Source organism: Microtus pennsylvanicus, chromosome 7, assembly GCF_037038515.1.
Source record: "Microtus pennsylvanicus isolate mMicPen1 chromosome 7, mMicPen1.hap1, whole genome shotgun sequence".
NCBI classification, from domain to species: domain Eukaryota; kingdom Metazoa; phylum Chordata; class Mammalia; order Rodentia; family Cricetidae; genus Microtus; species Microtus pennsylvanicus.
The window spans coordinates 101,679,982-101,705,982 of record NC_134585.1 but is presented as its reverse complement, the minus strand read 5'-3'; the positions used below and the strand labels follow the sequence as shown (position 1 = coordinate 101,705,982).

Below are 26,001 nucleotides of genomic sequence, written 5' to 3'. Positions count from 1 at the left end.
GGTGTAGGATTCTTCTCTTGGTCTTCTATGTTGCCTGGGCCCTGGGAATGACTGCAGTCCCTTTTGTGGGAGTAGTGTATTTGCCCTTACCTTGCTGCTTCTCTGGGGTCACGGTGATCACATTTCCACAAAAGGTAATGCCCTTGCCTGCTGAGAATCAGCTGCTGGGGGATATGTTTCCTCTACAGTCCTGCATTGGACTGCCAGTACAGGAAAATAGATGGTCTCTTTGTAGAGTATGAACGTAGAGAACTCTGGGTTGGAAGTTGCCGAAAGCGTACACTTTTGTACTAAATGGTGACTTGGAAAAAAATGCTCTATGTTCTTTACTTGTGGCTTCCTTGTAAACTAAAACACTGTTTCTATGGGCAATTGGTTTCAAAGAAATGAATGCAATTACAAGAGAAGGGATTCTATAAGGAAACCCTACTGAAATGCAATGTATTTTGATCTTCTTTTCCTGCTTCTCAGGATAGATCTTTTCTAACACAAATCTCCGTGGTTCAGGAGAATTCTCAGGTGGTATCTTTATGTTTCTAAAGCATAGATCTGCAATTAAACTACAATCAAAGAACTCAGACCACATCCAACTGTTAAATGATTGTTTTAATTCTCTTATTTAGTGCATCCTTAAATATTCATGAGCGTTGTAATATTAAAAACTGCTAAATAGTTCATTTAGTTCTTCTAATTAACACAAAAAGTTCAAAGAAAGCTGCATCAGTAAAGGTTGCTCTGTGTGGGTGCTGTGGGCCATTCATGATCAACTGTATTCACTTTCCAGGTCCAACCACTGTGCTCCACCATAGTACAGATAGATGCTGCCTTGGGGTAGCAGCATCTTGTATTAAGGGAAACTGAAATAATTGAGAGTTCAATACGGTGCTAAAGCTTCATGTTCTGTGATCAGACTGTGCATGCTCATGCCCTAATTTTATTGATTATTCCCGGTATGTCTATGGAAAAACTTCTATTTGTTCTGAGGTTGATCAGAATGGTATCAGCGAGACCTCAAAAATATCAAGATATTAAGGGACAATAAGTTACACAATTCTCCCCAGAGCAGCTAGAGATCCACAAATGCTTGATCTTCCTGGTACACGAGTTTTACTGACATTTGAATAATTGTTATTATAAGTCAGAATTGGAGCAGGCCTTTTGTCCTGGGTATCCAAAAATATCTAAATATGTCCTTCCCCCTGAGATCACAGTTGGTATTATTTTGGTTGTCTATTCATTGCTTGTTGGGAACCCTAAAAGAGAGGGCTAGAAATACTTACAAAGTGTCTCTGTTTGTCACTGTCCCAAATACAGGGGTTTGCATCAAAACCTATAGAAGTCCTAGGCACTTTGGTTTTCTTAACACAAAGGTGAAATTTTTATACTTCAGATCATTCAAAGTACTGCAGTCCAGAAGGGCATGGCTCTTCAGTGATTCTTAGAAGAAGACAATTGAAGGTATTAATATGACTTGTGTCTTTACTGCTGTTAAGCAGGAGGTTCCAAGAAACACTAAATGAAAACCAAACTCTGCTCACCCTTCCCATTTATGTCAACAACAGAGAATGACCACCACATGACCCTGTGTGACAAGCTGCACTGTAGGCAGAGACACAGCCAATGACATCGATATAAATGCTGACAGCCTTAATAATCACTGTTTGCACTGCTGTTAAAATATTTTAATATGATAATTGGATGGTCCTGCTCATTTGTCCAAAAGCTGAGTTTATTCTGGAGCCATGCTTTAATTTTCTGGCTTATTTCAGATTTGTGATCAACGTTACAAGAAGCCCAAAAGGCCTTTGTCCAGAGAAATTAACCCCAAGCCATTGCTCAGCTTAAGCCTTCAGTTAAATGATAAAACTACTTCACTAAGTCATTTCTATTTTCATCCTATGGACCATCTTTGAATGTTTCTTTTATAACTAAAACCGATAACCTACTTCTAGTTAATATATTACTTAATTTTAGCAATATATTTTTCTAAGTTAAAAAAACTTAATTTTAGCAATATATTTTTCTAAGAGCATCTTCTTTTTCTTTAACTGGATTTCAGGAACAAGAGCTAGAAAAGATTGGTAATATATAAAAAGAGAGGTTGTATTAAGAAGTCAATCTACTCAGGAATAAAAAATAGTATAGGAATTATCTTTTAAAAAAATCAGTTAAACCGGGCGGTGGTGGCGCACACCTTTAATCCCAGTACTTGGGAGGCAGAGGCAGGCGGATCTCTGTGAGTTCGAGACCAGCCTGGTCTACAAGAGCTAGTTCCAGGACAGGCTCCAAAACCACAGAGAAACCCTGTCTCGAAAAACCAAAAATAAAAAAAAAATCAGTTAACTATGAAGAGACTAAAAGACAGGTCTGTTGGCATATTCTTTTCATTAAAAGGTGAAGACAAGGCTCATGATATCTTTATGGGCTTTCTGAGTTTATAGTTTACTCTTCTTCCAATATAGGTTAACAAGGCACCCTGTGGATTGGCTTTTTGTATGAGATGACATGGTCTATGGCAGGAATTGTTAGGGCATTAGACTTGGCATCTTCACCCCATTCTGTGAAAAACAATAACAGTGGTAGCACTTCCTGCTCCTTTGTTGATTCGTTTAATGGTTGTGTCATTAAGTCAGTGGAGGCGAACTGCTGGAATCCACGAAGGCATCATTGTTCTTCAGTTCAGGAAATACTCAAAGAAAAGCTCAATGAGAGAAGAAACATAAATGCTCTGAGCAACAGGACAATGGATGCCTGGAAAGTGCACCGAGCCATTCTCAAAACTTCTCTTCTGCAATAGAGTAAGAATTACGGTAGAAAATTGAAACACCCAATATTGTTAACAGAGACATCTCCAGGTTATGCAGCTTCAAGTCTAGTCATGGAAAGAGTTTTCCACTAGCATAGAATGAAGAAATGTGTCTTCTGTGTATATTATTTGAAAATCAACAGAGGTTTGTCTTGAAAAAGAAGACAATAGTGAGAAAAATCGAAGGATGGCAATCTTTGCCCTTGATTATGTGTGTGTGTGTGTGTGTGTGTGTGTATGAAAGATAGGAAAATTTCACATTTTTATACAGAATAAGCCAATTGTAGTATGAATGGCAGTACTATATGAACATTCAATGTCTGATGAAAAGATGAATATACCAGGCACTAGAAACCAACTTTGCTATAGTTTGGAGAGTCCAAGAGGTAAAACTGTCAGTGTAAACAGGAAGCAGATTGTAACAGAACTGAGTTGCTACTTTTTAAGCCAGGAGTCCAGGGATTAAGAGTGTAAGATGTAGGTTTTTCAGAAGATAACTGGGGGCTTTATTTCAGAATATCAGACATGCATAATGATCAGGAAAGTATTACTGTCAATTACATTCCTCCTGTGAAGAAAAAGTAGCATGTCTAATGTAGAAAGACCAGGATGGTATGAGGAAGTGGAAGGTAGCAGTGCCTAAACATGGGAGTTCAAATCACAAACTGCACAAGGCATGAAAAGTAACGTGAGATCTACAGACAGTAAATAGTGAAGAATCCAAGACCACAAAACTCATTAGTGATGCCTGTAAGAAGGTGAAACAAAATGAAGTTGCTACCAATACAAATTGCTTATCTTCTTTTCTCTTCCAACTTCAAAGAAACAAAGGCTAGGGAAGTACCTGAGCAGGTAAACCGATTGCTATACAGTCATGATGACCAGAATTTGATCTTCAGCACTAACATAGAAAACAACTATCAGAGAAGCTGAGATTAACAGATCACTAAGGTGGGCTGGCCAGGCAGCTTTGAGGCATTCCAGACCAGTGAGAGAACCTGTCTCAAACACAAGGTGTAGAGATCCTGAGGACGCCAGAGGCTGTTAGAACTACATACACACATACATACACTCACAAAACAGCAGCAGCAACAACAAAAAAATTTGAACCAGAAAAATAGAAAACCTCTTTTAAAAATAATAATAAAAGTTTTCCTTATGATACTTCAAATCTGTCTTCTCTTTACCTATAGTGAAAGTCTGTTTTGTGTTTGCTATTGGTCTTCCCTAGACTCAGATTAGCCCCAAAGAAGGGTGGCAAGTGTACAGCTCAGCGCAGGACCCTGACGGGCGATGCATTTGCACAGTGGTGGCTCCAGAACAAAATCTCTGTTCCCGAGATGCCAAAAGCAGGCAGCTCCGCCAGCTGCTGGAGAAGGTACGTGACTTGTGTCCCCTTTGTATATTTTCATTAAAATCTTTCTTTATTAGGCAGCAACTCTGATTAATGAGTATCATGTAGTTGTACTGGTTTTAGCTCTCTTTTAACACCAACCTTTCTTGTTCTTTCAAAGGGGTGTCTCAAGTTTCTGGCTGAATCATTCCATATCTGTGGTTTCCTTACCTTTCATAATCTTTTTTATTTCTTAAGACAGGCTCTCTACAAGACATCTTAATATCCAGTCAGTTTCTCTCTTCCAGGGTTCAGGAAGCAGGGAGTGTTCTTCCGATGCTCAGAATTCAGCCTCGGCTCTAAGACTCACACAAATCTCTTTGAGCTCATACATTAGACTGTTATTAACCATCTTGCTAGGAAGTTAAAATAATGGCATGAAATGCAAGCTATCTAGACAGATAATGAATAATTCCAAGTGTTTATCTTCATTTTCTAAACCATTCCTTTGAACATTAAGCTCTTCAGTTCCATTCAATGGCATTCTCTCCATAATTTACTTAAACTGGATCCATAACAATCAAATGCAGAATGCCCTTGATTTGTTCCCTTTTACAGATGAGAGTCAGCTCATGAAAGGTTGTTTATGTGTACTTTGGAGGGGGAAAGCCAATGAATGGTTCTTTCAACCATCCCCATTCAGACTTGCGTGATGCAGGGTTCTTGAATACAGGAGGACAGCTGGGGTGGTCAGAGCGAGGCAAGGATGACAACATGTTTGAATTTTAAGAATCACGGAAAGAAAGAGATGAATTAAAAAGTGTGTGTTACAGAGGACACCTTGTTCTCCACTTCACTCGGTGTCGTATCATTTTCATGATTACACGCACACCCCAGACACTAAATTGGAAGTTTTCACATGAGATTGAGATAGCTGGGGAAAATGTAAGCACTTAGCTTGATAATATAAACAAACATTCACAATCTCAAGCCAAGCTACCCCAACTTTCTTTTATCTGTCATAAAGTTTCCTCTGGGAGCATCATTTAGAAATTCTTTGATTTTAAACAAGATTTTAAAAAGCTGGCTTTCCTGCTTTTATATAAAACTTAGTCTGTTTCTCTTTTCCCTCTCCTTGGAGCTATCATTATCATGTCTCTTTTATCAAGCCTCCTTTTATCGTGAGATTCCATTCTCCCTGCCCTCAACAAGAGTAGGTGCCATTTTTATTAAAATCTCTGACTGTTAGAAATTATTATAAGCATATTATGATTATTTTAGTGGCATTGATTTCTAGTCTTGATTATCTTTTTTAAGAATTCAAATATACTGCTTAGTTACCAGGGAAATTAATTTTGGTAGAAGATGGTTTAACCTTTTAAATACATTTTTTTCCTCTTCTATAAAATTGTATTTCTACTCAGATTACTGATATTCTGCCCAGCCATTTTACTTCTACATAAAGTGCACAAGATTTCGTTAGATAGTATAACTTCATATTGTGTTAGTATCAATCAGTACAGCATTACATAAACAAAACCACACACATTATTGCTTCAAGAGCCACTTAAAATTTCAATAAAATGTGACTGCTGGGAAGTAGATCATTCTATATGCTGGAACACAAATGCCTGTAAGAGATAGAATGAAATTATTGTTTCCATTTTTACTGTTTTTGCTTTAGGATTATTTTTATTAATTAATGTACCCATTTATTTTACATTCCAACAGGAGTTTCCAGTCCCTCCTCCCCCTCCATTCCCTTGCCTAACCTATCCCCCACCCACCCCTCCTCTGTTTGTGTTCAGAAAGGGGCAGGCCTTCCATTGGTGTCAACAAAGCATTCCAAATCAAGTTGCCTAAGGGATAAGCTCCTCCCCTTTTATTAACGCAGGAAAAGGCAACCCAGTAAGAGGAAAAGGGTCCCAAAAGCCAGCCAAAGCATTGGGGATAGCCCCTAACTCCCACTACTGGGAGTCCCACAAATAAACCAGGCTACACAACTGTCGCACATATGTAGAGGGGCTAAGTCATTCCCACTCAGGCTCCCTGGCTGTGAATTCAATCTCTCTAAGCTCCTATTGGTTGTTTCTGTGTGTTCCCTTGTAACGTCCTTGACCCACAGCTTGTCCAATCCTTCCTCCCTCCCTTCAGCCAATGCTGAGCTGTGGATCTCTGCATCCATTTCCATCAGAAGGTCTCTCATGACAATTAGGTTTTTCAACATTCTATGAGTATAGCAGAATATCATTAGGCATCAACTTGTTGACATTTTTTCTCCAATAGCATTTGGCTCTATCCTAAGTCCCTGGGACATCCAGTCTCTGGGTCCTAGCCCTCCAAACAGTGTTCAGAGTGGGTTTATCTTAGATGGTATGAGTCTAAGGCTGGACTAGTCTTTGATCACTCCCACGATCTCCATGCCAACCTTACCCTCTGGTACACCCACAGGCGGGACAGACTGAAGGTCAAAGGTTGTGTAGCTGGTTCAGCCTCCCAGTTCCTCTACTGAAAGTCCAGGCAGGTCAGAGGAAATGGTCATTTCAGAATAAGCACCCACCGTTGTTAGAATTCTTAGCTGTGGTGATTCTTGTAGCTACCGGGGAGTTTCCTTTGTGAAGAAAGACGCTTAAAAGAAATTCCACATTAGCTCAGAACTGAGAAATAGACGGTTATTTATTTAGGGGTAGCCTCACAAATCAGAATCCTCTGCTGGAATGAAGATCAGAAACCGAATCCTGCAGCCAGAAAAGAGAGCCGGTGCATGCTCTACATTGGCATTACCCCCGCCCCAGTGGGTGGGTAACTACTGGCTGGAGGACTTCCTACAGCACCTTTGCACCACATTTTTACCCAAATCCCAAATGACCCCCCGTTCCAGTCATCTCTTTCAGTAGGTTCTCCATCATCCACCTCCAACCCAACCCCACAAGTTTTCATTTCCACCTTACCCCAATCCACCCATGAAATCTCTATTATTTCTCTATCTTCAAGAGATCCACTTTGTGCCTTCCTTGTTACTTAGCGTCTCTGGGTCTGAGGATTATGGCATGGTAATCCCTTACTTAACAGCTAATATCCACTTATATATATGAGTAAATACCATGCTTCTCTTTCAGGGTCTGTATTATCTCAATCGGGGTCATTTTTTTTTTTCTAGTTTTATCCATCTACCTTCAAATGTCATGATGTCATTTTAAATAGCTGAATAATAATTTATTGTTCAAATGTACCACATTTTCTTTATCCATTCTTCATTTGAGTGGCATTTAGGCTGTTTCCAGGTTCTGGCTATTGTGAATAATGCTTCTGTGAACATAGTTGAGCAAGTGTCCTTGTGAAATGATTGAGCACCATTTGGGTACATGCTCAACTGTGGTATAGCTGGGTCTTGAGGTAGGTCAATTCCCAATTTTCTGTGAAACAACCAGATTGATTTTCAGAGTGGCTATATAAGCTTCACTCCCCCTAGCAGTAGGGGAGGGCTCCTTTTACTCCGCGTTCTTTATAGCATAAGCTATCATTTGTGGTTTTGATCTTAGCTATTCTGACAGGTGTAAGACAGAATCTCAGAGTTGTTTTGACTTGCAGTTCCCTGATGGCTAAGAAAGTTGAACATTTTTTTAAGTGTATCTTGGGATTATTCTGTTTAGAATTCTCGGTTCAAATATTTATCCCATTTTAAATTGGATTATTTGGGGGATTTTTTTGGCTTTTGTTTAAATGTATAGTTGTTTAAGTTCTTTACATCCATTCAATCCTTACACAAGACATGGTTTATTTTCTAAACTAATATAAAAATAATCTTTTCCTCTCTGGGTCTTTCAATGTGCTTTACTCAATAACCTGTAGAAATATATCAGGTTGCTTCCACCTGGTTTTTATGCCATCCAGCACATCACTAGTGGTCTCAACACGTATTAAGGGATGCTATCACTGTCTGATACACAAATAAATAAATGTTACTGAATATTTGAAAAATACAGCAGATTTAATAGCCTAGGTCTGAATGTACAAGAAACAAATTTGTTGGCCTAAAATCTTACTGTTAGCTGCATAGTTTTGGGGTATTACTACAGGTGTTCTACATTTCTAGGTCAGTATCTTCTAACATATAGTTTCATACTGGGATGTGGACAACATTTTCACCAATTAAATCAATTCAAGGACACTATACATAGTACTTCACCTTGAAGATTTCATGAGCAGTGTAACACCATACTTCCTGTAAAGTCCCACAGCGAAGAAACTCCTGTTCTTTTCATTAAACCAAAGCTAGACAAGCATATTGAGTCATGCGGATTTGTTTGTTTGCTTACAAAGCCATCTGAGTAACTGGGAGTAAAATTCATTTGATTAAGTTCATTCATAACGATCTCATACATTTTATTCACAAAAACAATCAGTACAAATAGTTTTAAAAAGGATTTTCAGAGATGGGAGAGAATGACTTTGCCGAAAACTATAAAAGTCTGTTAGGTAGAAATTCATAGTTGTTGCAAATATCTAGAAAAAAAAACAACTTATAAGAGGAAGAATTTATTTTGACTCATGGTTTTAGAGGGTTTGTTTCACTGTTACTTAGGTCTCTTGTTCCCTGGCTATTATAAGGCAAAACGTCATGAATAGAACAATGCAGTGGAGTGAATTAACAGATGGAAAGCAGGGAGAGGGGACATTGAAACAGTATAGACATGAGACAGCTCTTGATGATATACATCTAGAAACTTAACTTCCTCCAGCTAGGCCCTACCTCTACGTTTTCAGAATAATGCTATCATCTAAAACCCAAACCCTGTAGGAGCCGTCTGATGTTCAAAACATGACTGAATTCCAAGCAAATATAAAATGTTGAACTGCAGAATGGCTTCTTAGAGAAGCAGAGTATAAAAAGATGGATAGTTGACAGGTCTGCTTCCTATGAGTCACTCAATGGAGAGCCCGTGCCTGTTTCATCAGGAGGCTTGCTGAAATGATGCTCTATCAATACGAGGAAGTTCTTCCTAGGAAACGCTAAAGGCAACACAGAATCAAATCCTGTCCATTTAGACACCTGTAATGCTACACCATACACCAGATATAGTCCTGCAATTGTTCAAGGTTGTACAATATAGATGATCCCAACCAAGTTTCAAAAAGAAATTTTCTCATTTCATTTTCCCATAACACAAATTAAGTTGAAAATTTAAATGTGAAGTCTGAGTAAAATGTAAAGTAAGGGGCACTATTCTAATTCTATTCAGAATATTTCCTCTTGCACATAATCTTCTAACCGTGTGGAATATGGTCAGGTGTAGCAAACCCATAGGAGAATATCAGCCATGCTAATGACGGGTTCCTTCACAGACTGTTACATATTTAAATAGGTAGCCAGCTTCTTTAATGCAAATGCTTTTTTTTATTCATGCTGAACTCTAAATGAGGTTAGAAAATTACTTTGAAAGCAATGCTTTTATCCATGATGAAGTTTCCATGAGTACAGTGTCATCTCTAATTTTGTACTGCACTAAAAATTTTTATATGAAGCTTCCTGAATATAATAATAATTTGAAATTAAGAAATATTTGTAGCCGTATACTTCTGTGTCTGGCAGTTATAGGGAGAGAAAAACTCTTCCTGAAGTAGTAAGATCCTAATTACCATTATACTATTAGAAACCCAAGCTGGGCGGTGGTGGCGCACGCCTTTAATCCCAGAACTCGGGAGGCAGAGGCAGGCGGATCTCTGTGAGTTCGAGACCAGCCTGGTCGATAGAGCTAGTTCCAGGACAGGCTCCAAAGCCACAAAGCCACAGAGAAACCCTGTCTCGAAAAAGCAAAAAAAAAAAAAAAAAGAAAAAAAAGAAAGAAAGAAAGAAAAGAAAAGAAACCCAAGATGATTTTTATTCAGAAAATGTTTATTGGGCACTTCTTCTGTATCTGGTTCTGTGTAACATCTTGAAAGTAAAAGACGTAAGAGAGCCTCTGATGAGGATCGCAGACCAAGGGCCCTTTGCTGACATTGTCCAAGCACACACTGCAAAATGATTTTTAATGTAAGCCAGACTGTGACATGCCTAAAACAGACAGGATAGACATAGGGGAGAACTAAGGATCAAGACAAAAGAGGAGAAGGAGGAAAGAAAATTGACTTGTCTGACAAGAGGTAAGACCTGAGGCAAGTCAGGGCAGCAGAGCCCACTGGCGTTTTTAGGATGACAGTTGTGAGGTATGCATCAGTTAGGGTCTCTTTGCAGCTAACTGGTGTGTGCAATAGGCTTTGTAACTTTACCTGATGGAAAAATCTACCTCTGAACAATCATCCATTGTACTTCACTATTTTTTAAACGAAACTAACTTTTTGCTAATTTCCAACTGATACATATTTACTTAAAAATAAAGGAAAAGACATTCACATGTTAAAACAAAGCAATAATTGCAACTGTATCACCTTTTTTTGTGCCCATTCTTCGGTACAATGACTTATGAATACTATTTAATCAAAATAGATTTATTGATATACCATATACATTCATGTTTGCCTAGATGTCTTTCCTCTTTCAGAAATTTAATGTGAACACCTAATTTTTCCATTACATTTCTTTGTGATTTTTTTCTTTTTCTCAATATATTTTATTATCTTTTGCATGTGTGACTGTATCTGATTTATGATAAAGATTGAATTCTGTACCCAAATTGCGTTTACCTCTTAGGAAAACCCGCGATGACCAGTGCATGCTCATGATTTAAAGTCAGCTGTAGAAATCACTTGGGAATCTTGATAAATACTCATACTAATTAAGAGTCTTCTGGGTAGTTTTGGAGTACTGATTTCTGACAAGCTCCTGCGTGAAGACAAAGCTGTGCTCTGAAGACAGTTCTGAAGTACCAGACGGATAGAGATCCATCTTAATCTTTAGAATAAGTTATACTTAGACTATTCTTTATTCAAATGCTTCCCTCTCTTAGAGGCTTCCTTTAGTTTTCAGGTTTTTGTTAAGACAAAAACTAAAGCAGTGATTCTTTCATTTCTGCACTCTTTCTAGGTCACCTTTTTTCTACTTCGAAACTGCCTGGGGCTCAATGAACCTGGGCCAGTGCCACCAGCTTAACGTGTTTCTACCTATCTGTAAGGCACTTCGTGCTGTTGCCATTTCCCAAGTCCCTCAAACATAAGCTATGCAACTTAGAAGGTGTTCCAACACCGCCAGCACTTGTCCTGGTCAACTCAGAGTACTTTAAAACAATCATCACAATGTTACTGCAGTGAAATCAGCATGAGTTGATATCAGGCTCAATGAGCTCATCTGGAGGGAATCCAGACTCCCATGTTTTGGAATAAAGAACTGAGAAGAGACAGGGAGAGAGTTTGGTAGGAAGAGAAATGTTTTCAAGAAAGGAAGTGAGTTGGGTTAGTGTGAAGAGTGGGAATTCAGTACCTATGTGTCTTACCGAACAAAGGATACAGGCTTTTATGCTACACACCCTGGGCTTTTTGGAGGCATTTGCATTTTGGGCTCATTTGCACCTGTATAGGATTTCTTACACATATTCTGTGATGCTTAGCTTTACAAAATAGTTCATGCACTGTGTGTGTCTGTCCTTAGCATTTTAAACCTCCATCCTGGGATGTGTGCTAGTATTATCACAAACAATAGACATGCTTTAGACAGTTTGAAGACGTTCTGCACCTGCTGGGATGGTGGAATTCAGTGATGGAGAATGAGCACACCCAGTCTTTCTCTCTGCCAAGTGGTTTATTCTATAAACTTTTTTTTTATGAAGTCTCCTTTTCACTCTCTACCTTGTTCTTTTGCCTAACAATGATTGAACTCTAACTCTGTTGAACCCATCACTACCATACACTGTTGCTAACGACTCCTGACATTTCAGAGGTAAGAAACAGCATTTTCAGACACATTTTATCTTAACATGCATCACCTTGGGGTATTCTAACCTTCTGAAGCCTTGGAATAAAACCAATTTTAACTTTTTTCTAAATCTACTATCTTCTTGCATTTTTTTGCCATTTCTAATGATACATGTCCATTTATAATAAAATGTATAAGTAATTTTCTTTGGCTGAATAATTTGAATGTAAGTAATCTTGTGACAGGCAAACATGCATTTATAGATTTGGCACTTCTGTTCTTCATGCTAATACCATTTTTGATATGTTAGTAGAGATTTCATGTATATGTAGACAGAGACTAATATACAACCAATGACTTTGTTTGACAGGTGCAGAATATGTCCCAATCTATAGAAGTCTTAAACTTGAGAACTCAGAGAGATTTTCAGTATGTCTTAAAAATGGAAACCCAAATGAAAGGGCTGAAGGCCAAGTTTCGGCAAATTGAAGATGATCGCAAGACACTAATGACCAAGCATTTTCAGGTAGGTGCGAGTCCTGAAATCTTGTCAGTTCAGTGCGTGGTGCAGCTAGCATGCCATTCAGCAGAAAATAACTATGCCTTGGCCCATGTGTTAAGGTGTCACTGGGGAGTGAACTGTCTTGTCAGTAAAAAATGGCCATTAGCAGCCAGAAACAAATAGAAAACTATTTTTTTTAAAAAAAAAAGGTGCCCCCACTCTGAGGAATGTGGAGTTTCTGGGTATATTTACATGTGCTTTACAATCTAGGACAAAGGGATATCTCCAGGAAAATCAATAATTAAATCACCAAAGTTCTTTCAAATGAGTCTATGCTCTGTTGAAATGGAAACTGTGAAGGGTGTAAATTATTAAAGGAAGCAATAATAAAAGGATCTTTTTAAAAAAACATTTATTTGTTATGTATAAAGTATTCTGCGTACACACCAAAAGAGGGCACCAGATCTCATTATACATGGTTGTGAGCCACCATGTGGTTGCTAGGAATTGAACTCAGGACCTCTGGAAGAGCAGCCAGTGCTTTTAACCTCTGAGCCATCTCTCCAGCCCAATAAAAGAATTTTTTTTAAAAAGTATTTATTTATTTAATTTATTATGTATACAGTGTTTTGCCTGCACCTAGGTAGAAGAGGACACCAGATCTCTTTACAGATGGTGTGAGCCGTCATGTGGTTGCTGGAAATTGAACTCAGGACCTCCAGAAGAGCAGCTAGCGTTCTTAATCTCTGAGCCATCTCTTGAGCCCCTGATAAAGGGATTTTTAAAAGAATAGTTTTAAAGTTTATATAAACAAGTTCCTTTTTCGAGATTCCAAGTGATTTAATGCCAATTGCCTAGGAACTAGAAATGGAAAAAATGTGCTGAGCATGCTGTGAAGTCTTTATTAAAGATACACTACAAAGTCACTTATTTCAAAAGTTTCTTGGTCTGATAATGACACTTGAGCTGCTATTAAAATAATTTTTCTGTCTTAAAAAACCATTAATGTTCTTTATATGTAGCATCTTTTTCCCTGCTGTCAATTAGACATTAAAGTTCAATCCTAGTATAAAAGGAACGACTTGAATTTAAGCTTGCCGTCGAGGGTTTTGAGCATTTTGGAGACACAGAGAATTAGTCAGAGACAAACAGCATCCTTACCAGGTACATTTTAATGTGATAGAAATCATCATGCTTTGGAACATTCTCTGTAGCCTCTAGAATCTAAGAACGGAGGTACAGATGACAGACAACAATACATAATCAGTTTCAGAAGAAGAAAACAAGGATACAAAAGTTGACAAAATTTACGAGAGCAAAAGTTAACGTGATTGATTTATGGAATTTGAACTGAAGAGAGACTTAAAGCCAGAAGAAAGAGAAACAAGTTAGAGCGAGTCCCTGGAGACACAATGCAATTGAATATTATAGGAAATAAAACGTTGAGTTGGATGAACAGAAAACTATGGGTAAATGATAAACAGAAAGAAAAGGATTGAGAGTAAGGAATCCATGTCAACCAGAATTCATTGAGCACATATACTCTGTGAGGCAGGGCCAGGCCCTTCTTAGAGGAATGAAACTCCAGTTGTTCCCATGCAAAAAGAAAAAAAAAAGTAAGAGGAAACAGACTGTACTCAAACAAGGCATCAGCACCATTTAAGAGGGCAAAGAGAAGAGCTATTCATTTGTCCGCAAAGATCTGCTGAAGAATTAGGAAACTTTTTCCATCTAAATTTTTGAATGATCATTTTGTCTGTGTTTCAGTCTTCTTCACCACAAGGGCAGAATTCTGACTGCCTCACTTTTTTTTTTAAATTTTTATTATTATTATTATTTAATTTATTTATTTATTAAAGATTTCTGTCTCTTCTCCCCCCACCGCCTCCCATTTCCCTCCCCTCCCCTAATTAGGTCCCCCCCCATCAGCCCGAAGAGCAATCAGGGTTCCCTGTTGTGGATGCTTAATCTTTACCTTGGAAAATTACTTTTTATTTAATGAGATATTTTGTTCAGTCCATTTGTAAATAAAGCAACCATACTTAAACAATAAAAAAAAAAGAATTAGGAAACTTAACAGTGTTCTATAGTGGTACTTCATTTGTATTTTAACAAATAAAGCTTGCCTGAGGATCAGAAAAGTAAAACAGCCACACTGGCCAGCCTTATAGACCAAGCAGCAATGACAAACACCTTTAATCCTTGTAGACACAATGACAGACACCTTTACTTCCAGTAGTCAAAGTAGTTTGCCATAGAAACCAGGCAGTAGTGGTGCATGCCCTTAATCCCTGAACTATAAAACTATAAAAGAGCATTATAAAACAGGAGGAGACAGCTCTCAGTCTCATTCCTAGAGGCAGGATCATCATTTCAGACTGAGGTAGAGGTAAGAGCCAGTGACTGGCTCTATTACTTTTCTGATCCTCAGGCAAGCTATGTTTATTAAAATACAAATGAAATTCCACTACAGTGTTTAAGAAAACATGCTGCTATGATTTCCTCTCTGAGATATTAAATTGCAGAAGGAATCTAAAAATTCACAGAATTCCAGTGTCCACTTTCAATGCTCAGGATTGGAGGGTAGAAGGTTGAGCAACAATGTGAACCTCAAGTTGTGTTGTTATCAAAGAACAAGGCTGTAAATACTAAGTGGAAGAGAGAAATCATTCCAGAAAGGATAGCAACAAGAGGACATGCTGCATGTCAGGATACAAAGAACTGAAGACAATGGTGAACCAAGGAACCATAAAAACTTCCCTTGGTTAGCAGAACTGGGGATGAAGATGCAGAAAACAAAGAAATAAATTTAAGAGAACAACTCCCAAACCAAAAAAATAATTGTCCTAGTGTATAGATTTTATTTTGCTTAACAAAATCCATAATGTCAATAATAAAATTGAATTTTCAGGAAGTACCACCTGATTGTGATTTTGATTTTTCACAGTTCACGTAATCAAAGAATATGTTGGAAATGCCAAAATCTAAATACCAGTAATCATAACAATAATCATTTTTTCTGAACATACATATCCACAGCAAAGTTTGAAGCACTTTAATATATTTATTGATTTAATCATAATACCAATCCTGTGAGACAAGCATTGTTTTGATGTTTTTAATCCCTAGCAAATGAATTGATACACAAACTATGAGCAGATTTTCTAGCATCTCATTGAAGCTTTAGATCAATAAACTTTAGTTTCTTGAACTGATGAACTAATTCTCCAAATTAAAATTAGAGTAAAGGGACTGCAGAGTTGGAGTAGTTAGTTAATTACTTACAGTATGAGAATAAGGACTTGATATCAGATCCCCGGCATACATGAAAAGGGTTGGGGGATGCGCACCTGTATCCCCAGCATTGGCAAGCCACAGCAGACATCTCTTGAAGCTTGTTTGCTGGTTTAACATAGTAGGTGAGCTCCCGGTTCCATAGAGAGATCCTATTTTGGGAAATAAAAACATAAGCATAGGATGGTTGAGGAAGACATTTGACATCAATGTCTGGCCCTCACAAAGATATGTATACACACACACAGAGTCACAAACATGTACACCCTCACATGTCCACATACTTACACACACATTACACATGGAAACATACAATATGCCAATATGCACACCAATACACATACCCACAGCCCCAACCTCATGAGCTCACCCTCTCTGCACCCAAATCAGAGCAATAATTAAGAGTTTCAGCACATGCTTGTGGAAGTCATTTCTTTATGGAGTAACATCATACATCACATTTCCCTCTAGGTACTGAGAAATCATATACTAGAAGTTAAACATTCTAAAACCAAGTTTACGTTGAAAATTACTCTATAAAAAAAACTCTCTTCTGCTGCAAATTTTTCATCTGATGATAAACACTGTTAACTTTTCCTTATATGGTCTTTCAGGAGGAAAGCTATGTTAACCATCATAGTGAGGTGAATTTCTTTTGGCAAGATATTCTGGTTCTTACCAGATCTACATACTAGAAAGTAAACTAGAATGTGATGGTTGGTATATTTTTATATATTTATCAGGGCCTTCTAATAAAAGTCCAAAGTTTCAAAACTGATTGTAAAAAGTCTAGTAATTTTGAAAAGGTTAAAAAAAAACTTTGTGCTTTATCAAAGAAAAGAAACTTTCAAAACTTTGACATCAGATTGTTCTTCTGAATACACCCACTGGTAGAATGAAAACCTTTCATTGTGGCTGTTATTATAATTTGCAGCAAATGGTATGAGCAAAACGGTTATCATTAAAATTCTAATGAAACAATTGTGTCTCCCTTTAGGGATACTGAAAGATGCTTAAACTAATAGGCTTCTTTCAAGATGAGCCCTGAAATGAGCAACAATCTGCAGTTCTGCCTTTTGACTGCAATAGTTATGAATCTTTCTCATTACTATGATTCTTTATCTTCCCGTTCAATGTGTACATGTAGACAGAGTCAAAGATTTCCAGATTTATAGAGAATATAAAAATCCCTCTACAAGAAACACTAACCCATTAATTAGGGCAACAACAGGAGTTTCTGCTATTCGAATGTATTCACAGTAATAACATTTTCTAAATGTAATTTTAAAATGTGATTCTTAGCTCCTTAAATAATTACAAAGTATGGCTTCTGACAGCACCTATGGGTTATTCTCAAATGGTCCTAAATTTGGAGCTCCTTCAGTTGATTTTATCATCTGCAGTAAATTCACAGTTGAATTAAACTCCTGCAATACTTTTGTTGTCCACAACTCCCAAGTAAAGGGACAGAAGTATGGGTGACAAGGGCAGAAGTTGCCGGTGATGCTGCAGTTGTGGTCCAGTCCCGTGACGACTAGGAATGGAGGACATTGACTGATAACATATACTGCTTGTTTGCTTGACAAAAATCAGTGTATAAATATTGAACAGTTCTGGGTAGCTGCTCCAAGATATGCACCTTGTTCCCTTAAGGAGTTAATTCACTACATGGGTGGGTAAGCAATTCTGCCTTCGGTAATGTCACCTAAATTAACTATGCTATAAGACAAATAGAGACAGAGTGTGGCTAATAATTCAAAATGGAAACAGCAGCATATATCTCCTCAATCGTTCTGAAGTTTTATATGATTTATCATATGGCTGAGCGTACTGTCTAATGAAGTTGTCTTAAGATGGATATTTCAAAGGATACAGAACACCTGAGCACAAATAAAAGACAAAGGAGTACAAGTCCATGGCCAGAAACGGTCGTAAGTTCAAGGAGAAAGCTGATCTGGAATGTAAATTTTTCCTTTATGTAGTTCTATGGTATGGATAGTCAGTAGTTAGATAATTCATTTTCACTGTCTTCTCATAGGATGTTTGTTCTGTTTCCATTCCACCATTCAATACATCATTGGAGAAAAGAAACATGTCTCTGTTTCCTAACTAGATGATACATTGGTTACTTTATAAAAACTAACAGAAAGTAAGACAATACAAAGACCGCGATTGCTATGATAAGAAGGTTTTTCTAACTATGATAAGAATCAATTTATTTCACATGGCCACTTGCATTATCAAAACCTACCTGACATCAACCAAAAATATAATCAATGAAGAACTCTGAAGATCTTTCAATGAGCTCAATTACATGTCATATGCAACACAGATGTTTTTTTCTTTTATAAATGACTCTTGAAAACATTCTGCTGCTTTCCACAGGAACTGAAAGAGAAAATGGATGAGCTACTGCCTCTGATCCCTGTGTTGGAGCAGTACAAAACAGACGCAAAGCTCATCACACAGTTTAAGGAGGAAATTCGGAATCTGTCCTCAGTCCTCACCGGGATTCAGGAGGAAATCGGTGCCTATGACTATGAAGAACTCCACCAACGGGTCCTCAGTTTGGAAACCAGACTGCGTGACTGCATGAAAAAGCTAAGTGAGTAGAGTTTGTTCAGTTGCTCAAGTCATGAGCTTCAGTTTCCTTAAAGACTTTGTCCTAAAATTGAAGGAATTTATAGTGAAGGGCCTAGTTATAGGGGGTCAGACCAGAGTTACAAGATCAAGTGTCCTGTAGTCATTTAAGCATGGCTAAGAACTGTTGTTTAAGTTTCTGCCATGTCAAGGTTCTGGATTTCAGATAACTAGTCTGCTGAAAATAAGCAACTGTGTTAGCTACAAATGTTTCTTTTCTTTTCTTTGTGTTCATTTATTTACTTTTCAGCCCTGGAAATCAAACCCAGAACAATTTATGTGTTGAATTTAACTCCTCTGATACATGTACTCTGACAGTCCATAGACTAAAAGTATCATACAGTAACATCTGTATTTATCTCTCTTACATAATAAGATATTTGACTTAACTGAGATGTACCTATAAAACACAAAAAGCACAGCAGTGCCTTAGTAGCTGTGAGGAACTGGTTCAGAGTCGTCCCTCACAAATACCAAGTTTACAATTGTTAAATCCCTTTGTATAAAGCAATATGGTACTTAACTGTAGTTTATAAATTCTATCACATATATTTCATGTAACTCCTTTATTCTTTATAAAACCCAATGCAGTCCAAATGCAATGTATATAGGATTTGGGTGAAAATGACAAGAAAATTTGTCTGCACATGTTTATTGCAGATCATATTATTTTCAAAATGTTTTTATTCCTGGTTGGTTGAACTTGAAAATATGAAACCCGTGAAAATAAAGAGCAGGCTGTAGTTCTACTATTTCATGAATTCTTTCCAGTTGTCTGGAGTCATTGTCTCCTAGTCACTAGCATAACGACCAGTGTCCAAACTGATGGGGTTTGTCTCAGAAGTAATGGGATTTTTGTTCTTCCCACTATTTAGAACAATTAACCATTTAGCATCACCGAACAGAGAAGTTTTAAACAAAGAATCTAAATTGTAGATAGAAGATAGATATACAATAAATGATAAATGTATAGATATGTGATAGATAGAAGATAGATAGATAGATAGATAGATAGATAGATAGATAGATAGATAGAAAGATAGAAAGAAAGATAGGTAGATATGGATAGATAGATAGATAGATAGATAGATAGATAGATAGATGATAGATAGATAGATAGATGATAGATAGATAGATAGATAGATAGATAGATAGATAGATAGATAGATAGGGCAGGCAGGCAGAGAAAAAGAGATATAGATATATGGTAGAAGCATACATGTGTAGATGGTAGATGATAGATAAATAGATATCATATCATGTGTGTGTATGTACAGAGAAACAGGAACTAAAGTAAATAATATCACTGTGCTAGGGTTTGATTAAAATAAGTTTGACTTTAATATCTACATTTCTTGGTATTGGTATAAGTTGGTTGACTTCATCTCTGAGAATCATTTAATTTCATAATCATCATTATCTTTCAAACCAGAATATTAAAGTGTCAGACCATAAACTCTTGGGATGGATGAAAAACAGAATTAATTAACAACAGGACCATTAGCACAAAGGATAGAGGGGGACACTTCATGAGTTCAATATTCCAAAGAATCTAATATCAACTTGCTATAACTTTCAGAAAGACACACACACACACACACACACACACACACACACACAGAGAGAGAGAGAGAGAGAGAGAGAGAGAGAGAGAGAGAGAGAGACGGAGACAGAGAAAGAGACACAGAGAGAGAGAGACAGAGAGGATTTCAATCTAGTATAAAGAGCAAGAAGGCTCATTCATCACTAGCATCTTCAGTCTTCACAAAAGCCTCTCAACACACAGCTGATTAGCAGAGGCTAGATATGAACTGGGGACTGAGAATCAAATTTCAACAATTGTGAATGCATTTCCCTCAATTTTCTTCCCCAGTGGAGTTAGTTTTAAGTAAAATGTCACAGGGCACAGCACATAAATCTGAAGATTGAAAATTAAACCAGCTTCCCTGCCTTCGAGGACCTTCCCAAACAGTAAACAAGGGAATCACAAGTCCTGCAGACTACAAAGGCAATATTCAGTTTATTTCTATGGAAGAATTAAAGGTTTGCAGAGAGTAGAAACTAGACAAAGCTTCCACAGCAATGCACCCTTGTGGCCTGACTGAAATACAATGATGTTTTTTTCCAAAGTATTTCACTTTCTCCTCTGTGAGACTGAATAGAATAAAGTCCCCTGCGCCTAATTAAATCATATCAGATTTCACGACATGAAGAATATAATTATATGCTTGTGAAAATTTGCCTGATAAAGTGTGGCTAAAACTCTTACACACCCCCTGAGATCACCAACAGATATTTGATAGAGATTATAACCAGGCTTGCCCCCTTCCCTATCCCTACCCCACCCCATTCCCTCTTGCTATTTTAGGGCAATGATTTGGTGCCCTCTAGTGAAACAAGGGATGCATATTTTTTACTAAATCAACCATTTGAGGTCAAGGTGATGAGACCTGTCTAACTATATGTTATGGTGAATTTCTTTCTTAAAATGGAAATCAAACTTTCTATGTGTCAGTAGACAAATATGAATACCAAAAATGTGATATGTGCTGGCCCTTTGTTGGGTATTTGAAGAGACAAGAAGTGCAAAAGAACAACTCTCTGAGGAAAACAATCCCATCTTTAAGCAAGACTCGCAAGCACATAAATAGGTAATTGCAGCAAAACTGGGTGCCTACTGCTTGAAACGCAGTATACCAACTGGTTCACATATTTGTTTTAATCCCTCAAAGAACTCTGTGCTTGGCATTAGTACTGGCGATTTAAGAAACACACAAAAATTATTAAACTTCCATAGATTTTAAAGGTTATAGCAACTTTAAGCCCACATCGTTCTTAAATTAAAATCAGATTTCTTTCCTATACATGATATCTTCTTTACCCCAAAACAACTTTACCATTTATGTTAAGCATAAACAAATTACAGAAGAAAGAACATTAAAGGAGTCAATGGCATTTTCCACATACCATGTAATGAAACCTTCGTTGAGAGTATAAATTTATCAACTATGTGCATGTATTTAAATATATGCCCAAGGGAGGCATTTATTTATATTTACTCCTTTTGTAAAACTATTTTTAATAGCAGATTGTTTAGGTAGCTCAGGAAATATAATTTATTGATTAAAACTACCATGCATGCATGCATCCATCCATCCATCCATCAATTGTTGTGGCCCAGAAAGAAGCGTGAGAGACTTATCCGCTGAAGCTCACTTCTCCACATGGTCACCACATTTTCTTACTCCTTCTTTACACATTTCTCCAAACTGCCACTTTCTGCATCCTCATTTCCACCAGCCTAATCCAGAGCATTATTCACCGTGTTTCAGTCGGAATCTGCAATGGGTACCCCCCGCCCCTTACTACCTGTTCAGTTTTAACTGAACACAGACCTTCTCTGTGGCTTTCAGTATTCATTCTAATCTTTCCCAAGCACCAGTTGGGGCATCTTACAGTTGTGTTTCAAGCATTTACCTTTAAAACTAATCCAAACACTTCTGCACGATGTAAGCTGGTGATATGTTTACTACATTATTTCCCTCTCCTTCACAGTCCTCAGCAAGCACCACCTTCTGCCCCAATGTCTGACCATCTATCTTTCACTTCCCATTTTGCCTATTTCAACCCTCTATGACATTTAATTTCTTTACTTTTCCCTGAAGCATTCTTCTTACTTAACTGCTGAAACCCTAACACTTATCACTGTGCACACAAGACACCATCTCTCTTGAACAGCCGTACCTGATTGGCCCTGCAAGGATTTGCATTCTTTTGGGATTGTTCCACCAACTTTTTCTTCACTTCCTACAACACTAAGCTTATTCCTCCATTTTACATGGAAAATGCATTGCTTTCGTGGTGTATGTGTGTGTTTGTATGTTATAAGGGTGTTGTTCCTGCACTGAAACGACCGCCCTTGCCTTGCTTTAGTTAAGACTTGGAGACATGCATGAAAAATCTCAAACACAGTATGGAAAGCCAATTTCTACAAATGCTTGAAGGATTTTATTTTTAAAATAATTTTCTTTTAACTCATATAATAAATATGGTGTGTGCATTTGTGAGTGTGTGTGTATTGGGTGTACATGAGTGTATGTGTAGTGTGTGTACGTGAGTATACATGCCATGTATATGTGTAGGGTGTGTACTTGAGTGTATGTGTTGTGTATGTATGTACATGTGCCTGGTTTGTGTGTGGATGTGTATGGTATACATGTATTTTTCAGAAAACATTTGAGGAAAAGCAGATTACAAAATACAGCATGGGTTTTTGTATTGTGTTTTATTGACTTTTGTTCTTTCCACAATAGCAATTTCAATACTTCATTGGAAAATATGGAATAGTTTACTCTATAGACACCAAACATCTCAGAAGCTGTGATAATTAAAGAAAAGTTCAACTCTGGCTCCCTGGTGTGGAAAAGTGAGATTTAATCAGAAATCCATGGACAATTTTGGAGGATATATCTCCAGATTAAATGGAAACAATCCCTAATAGGTTACTTAAAGTCATTTGCTAGACTATGTCACACACGCACACCCAAAGTTTTAAGTTGTATCATAAAATGTCTCTGATTTCCACCCCATGCACTTGAGGCTATTTCTTCTATAATTTTAGACTGCATTTTTTTTTAGCCATGGTTTTCAGTAATTAATCACCTTTACTACTTCACTATAAATATAGTAAATGAGCAAGAAGGCTCATTCATCATTAGCGTTCTTCATTCTTCACAGAAGTCTCTCAACACACAGCTGATTAGCAGAGGCTAGAAATGAACTGGGGACTGAGAATCAAATTTCAACAACTGTGAATGCGTTTCCCTCAATTTTCTTCCCCAGCGGAGTTAGTTTTAAGTAAAATGTCATAGAGCACAGCACGTAAATCTGAAGATTGAAACATAAACCACTATCATTAATCTTCCGTATATTTATATGCTCTTAAATTGTAACTAAATTTAAATCTCTTAAGGACACAACTATATTCCCAGAAGACAGTACAAATTTCTAAATTATCTGGGATTTTATTACATTAGTGTCCATTTAGTTTTAAGTTTAAACTGGCTTCTCCTTTAAGATATACTCCTAATTCAAATTTTTATTAGGAAACATAAATGGAAGAATCAAAGTAATTTCTCTAATGTCTAGGAAAGTAAAATTGTGTTTTGTAAAAAAAGATGATTTCTTAGATACACATGTAATTGCTGTTATTGCACCAGAAGCACAGTGTTACTATCCTTATCCTGTCCATAGCAGTATAAATGATAAGACTTGATAGAAAGATAAAATTTAAATAATTTAAGTTGACTTTACAGGGCTCCCAAAGTTTGGGGGAGATAAACTTTTTATAGGAGTTTTAATAGATTGTACAATCAAATCATATGTGTTTATTATTACGTGAGTTCTCTATTGGCCTTAAGAAAGACAGACATAATTGTATCTCCATAGATATATTTACTGCTCTATCTAAATTATATGAATGGGTTTGACCCAAGGATCCAAAGCCAGAAGCTATTAAAATAAGGTATAATAAAGCACTTTCATATGCTAAGGAAATAAAAGGACAGATATGTTTTATGTGTCAATAATCCAAACAACTTCCTCAAGCTGCATCCTAAATTCGGCCATTTCCTCAACTAGTGGTTGATAATGGTGGGTGGTAACTGACGGTCAGAAAGAAATGCATAAATGTCATCAGAGAAATAAAATGGCCACTTTCCTCAATAACCTACTCAGTATATTTTCTGAATATGCAGATGTTATCAATGCTGATACTTGCATGGGTCTGAAGGCAGAGGAGAGGAGCAGGCAACATCAATGATGCAAGACTCCACCCCCTTTTGTTGCCATGCACCTTTGTGGGGATATTTGTCTCACAGGCATTTGGGGAAATTATCTTTCCTGAATTACTTCCTTTGTCCTCTAGAAAGTGAGAGTAAAATGAGAAAGACGATGATTCACTTCGACAAAATCTAGTTCGGGGAAGGCATGAAACAAAAATGAGTGTCACTGTTTGTTTGTTTTCTCAATGCTTCCGTTTCTTTAGAATGTGGAGATGCCTGTGTTTTCTTGACACCAAAGCCCACAAAATTGTAACTGGGAAAGCAGCCAGTTTCATAAATATGTGCCGATTAAATTCCACTGATTTCATTTCACAAGATAAACTTTAGCTTAGGAAATCAATGACCAATTTAAAGGAAATTTCTCCTAGAAAGTAATCAACACCAAGAGGTCTTTCATGGCTGTTTGCCTGCTGGGGATGTCTATCCGATGCTAACAGCATGGTAATACCCATCACATGGGCACAGGGGTGACTTGTATTTTATTTATTTTTTGTTGGATGGACCATGACCACAGATACCACTTTCTCCTCATCAATATCAAAGATTTTTGATCTCTAATAAATTCAAAGCCCCCTGACCCTAGAATATAACAGTTAGACATTAGAACTTGGATTTTATAAACAAAGAAAGCCCTCTTCAGCAAGCAAGTGCATTATCTGTCATTATACAATGATTTAAGCATGTGACCTGTATGAAAGACAAGACTTGATAATGTCTGCTTTTCTGTTCTAAGTATATAGGGAGAGTCTTTATTTCTTTATTTGCTTTTAATTAATGCACATATTCACAAAAGGGTAAATGAAAGCATGATTACTCATAGAGACTAAACGAATGATTATTATCTACTTGTGGACTCCATTTATTTTATAATCATGTTTTATAACATTCGTTACTCCCTGTCTACCAGATGGTCCCTATATATACACCTGACTTTACCAAATGACAGCAGAAATATAATTCTTGTGACCTCATGTTTCCCTGCCTCTCCTTTCCTCCCTCCCTCTTTTTCCTTAAAAGGAACATCTGTTGCTGTCATTTGGTTTAATAGTGATTTTCAAATTAACTCCGATCCAAATTATGGTTCATCACTTTCTACATAAGCTTTGTGATCATTAATGATTTCTTTCCACTAAATACTATAGATACTTCTTTGAAAATGTCTTGTTAGCCATAAAGATGGTATTCTCCATAGGACAGGACCAGTATTCTGAAGAACTCTTTGCTTGGTCTAGTGGTGCCTTGCTAAAGAAAACAACACATTCTCTTGGAATAATTTAGACCAACAGTGAACCCAATTCTCATCTTATTTCCATTTCTCTTCCTTCTGTCCCTAACAAGGGGCTTTGCCCTATATTGAATCGACAGCAGAAAAAGTATTATGTAAGAATGGAATGAGAAATCTCTTGTTTATATTTTTAAAGTAGTATATAGGGAAAATCTTTACTGACCTTAAAATAAAACACTCAAAAATGCAAGTAGGTATTACCAAATAATTGTCACATGTTTTTTTTTTCAACATTTATAGTTGGTAATTCTTTTCTAGGTTGCTTTCAATCTCAAGGCTACTTTTAACAAACAAATAGCACAAAACACACACACACACACTTACACACACACAAAATTCTGGGCCAGGGGCATGGAGGAGTATAGGAATATATAATATAAGACTGAAACTATACATTTATCTTAGCTTCTTTACATGGATTTATTAAAGAGTCTTTAAGTAGGCCGAAC

The 26,001-nt window shown here is 37.1% G+C and overlaps 1 protein-coding gene across 1 annotated transcript in view; it reads left to right on the top strand.

The window, feature by feature from the left end:
* Positions 1-26,001, top strand: part of Olfm3 (olfactomedin 3) — a 190,660-nt gene that overhangs the window by 150,872 nt on the left and 13,787 nt on the right. The window contains exons 2-4 of the mRNA XM_075981551.1: positions 4,038-4,184; positions 12,359-12,514; positions 18,170-18,389. Coding sequence (XP_075837666.1) covers positions 4,038-4,184; positions 12,359-12,514; positions 18,170-18,389 — 523 coding nt within the window. The remainder of the gene's footprint in view (positions 1-4,037; positions 4,185-12,358; positions 12,515-18,169; positions 18,390-26,001) is intronic.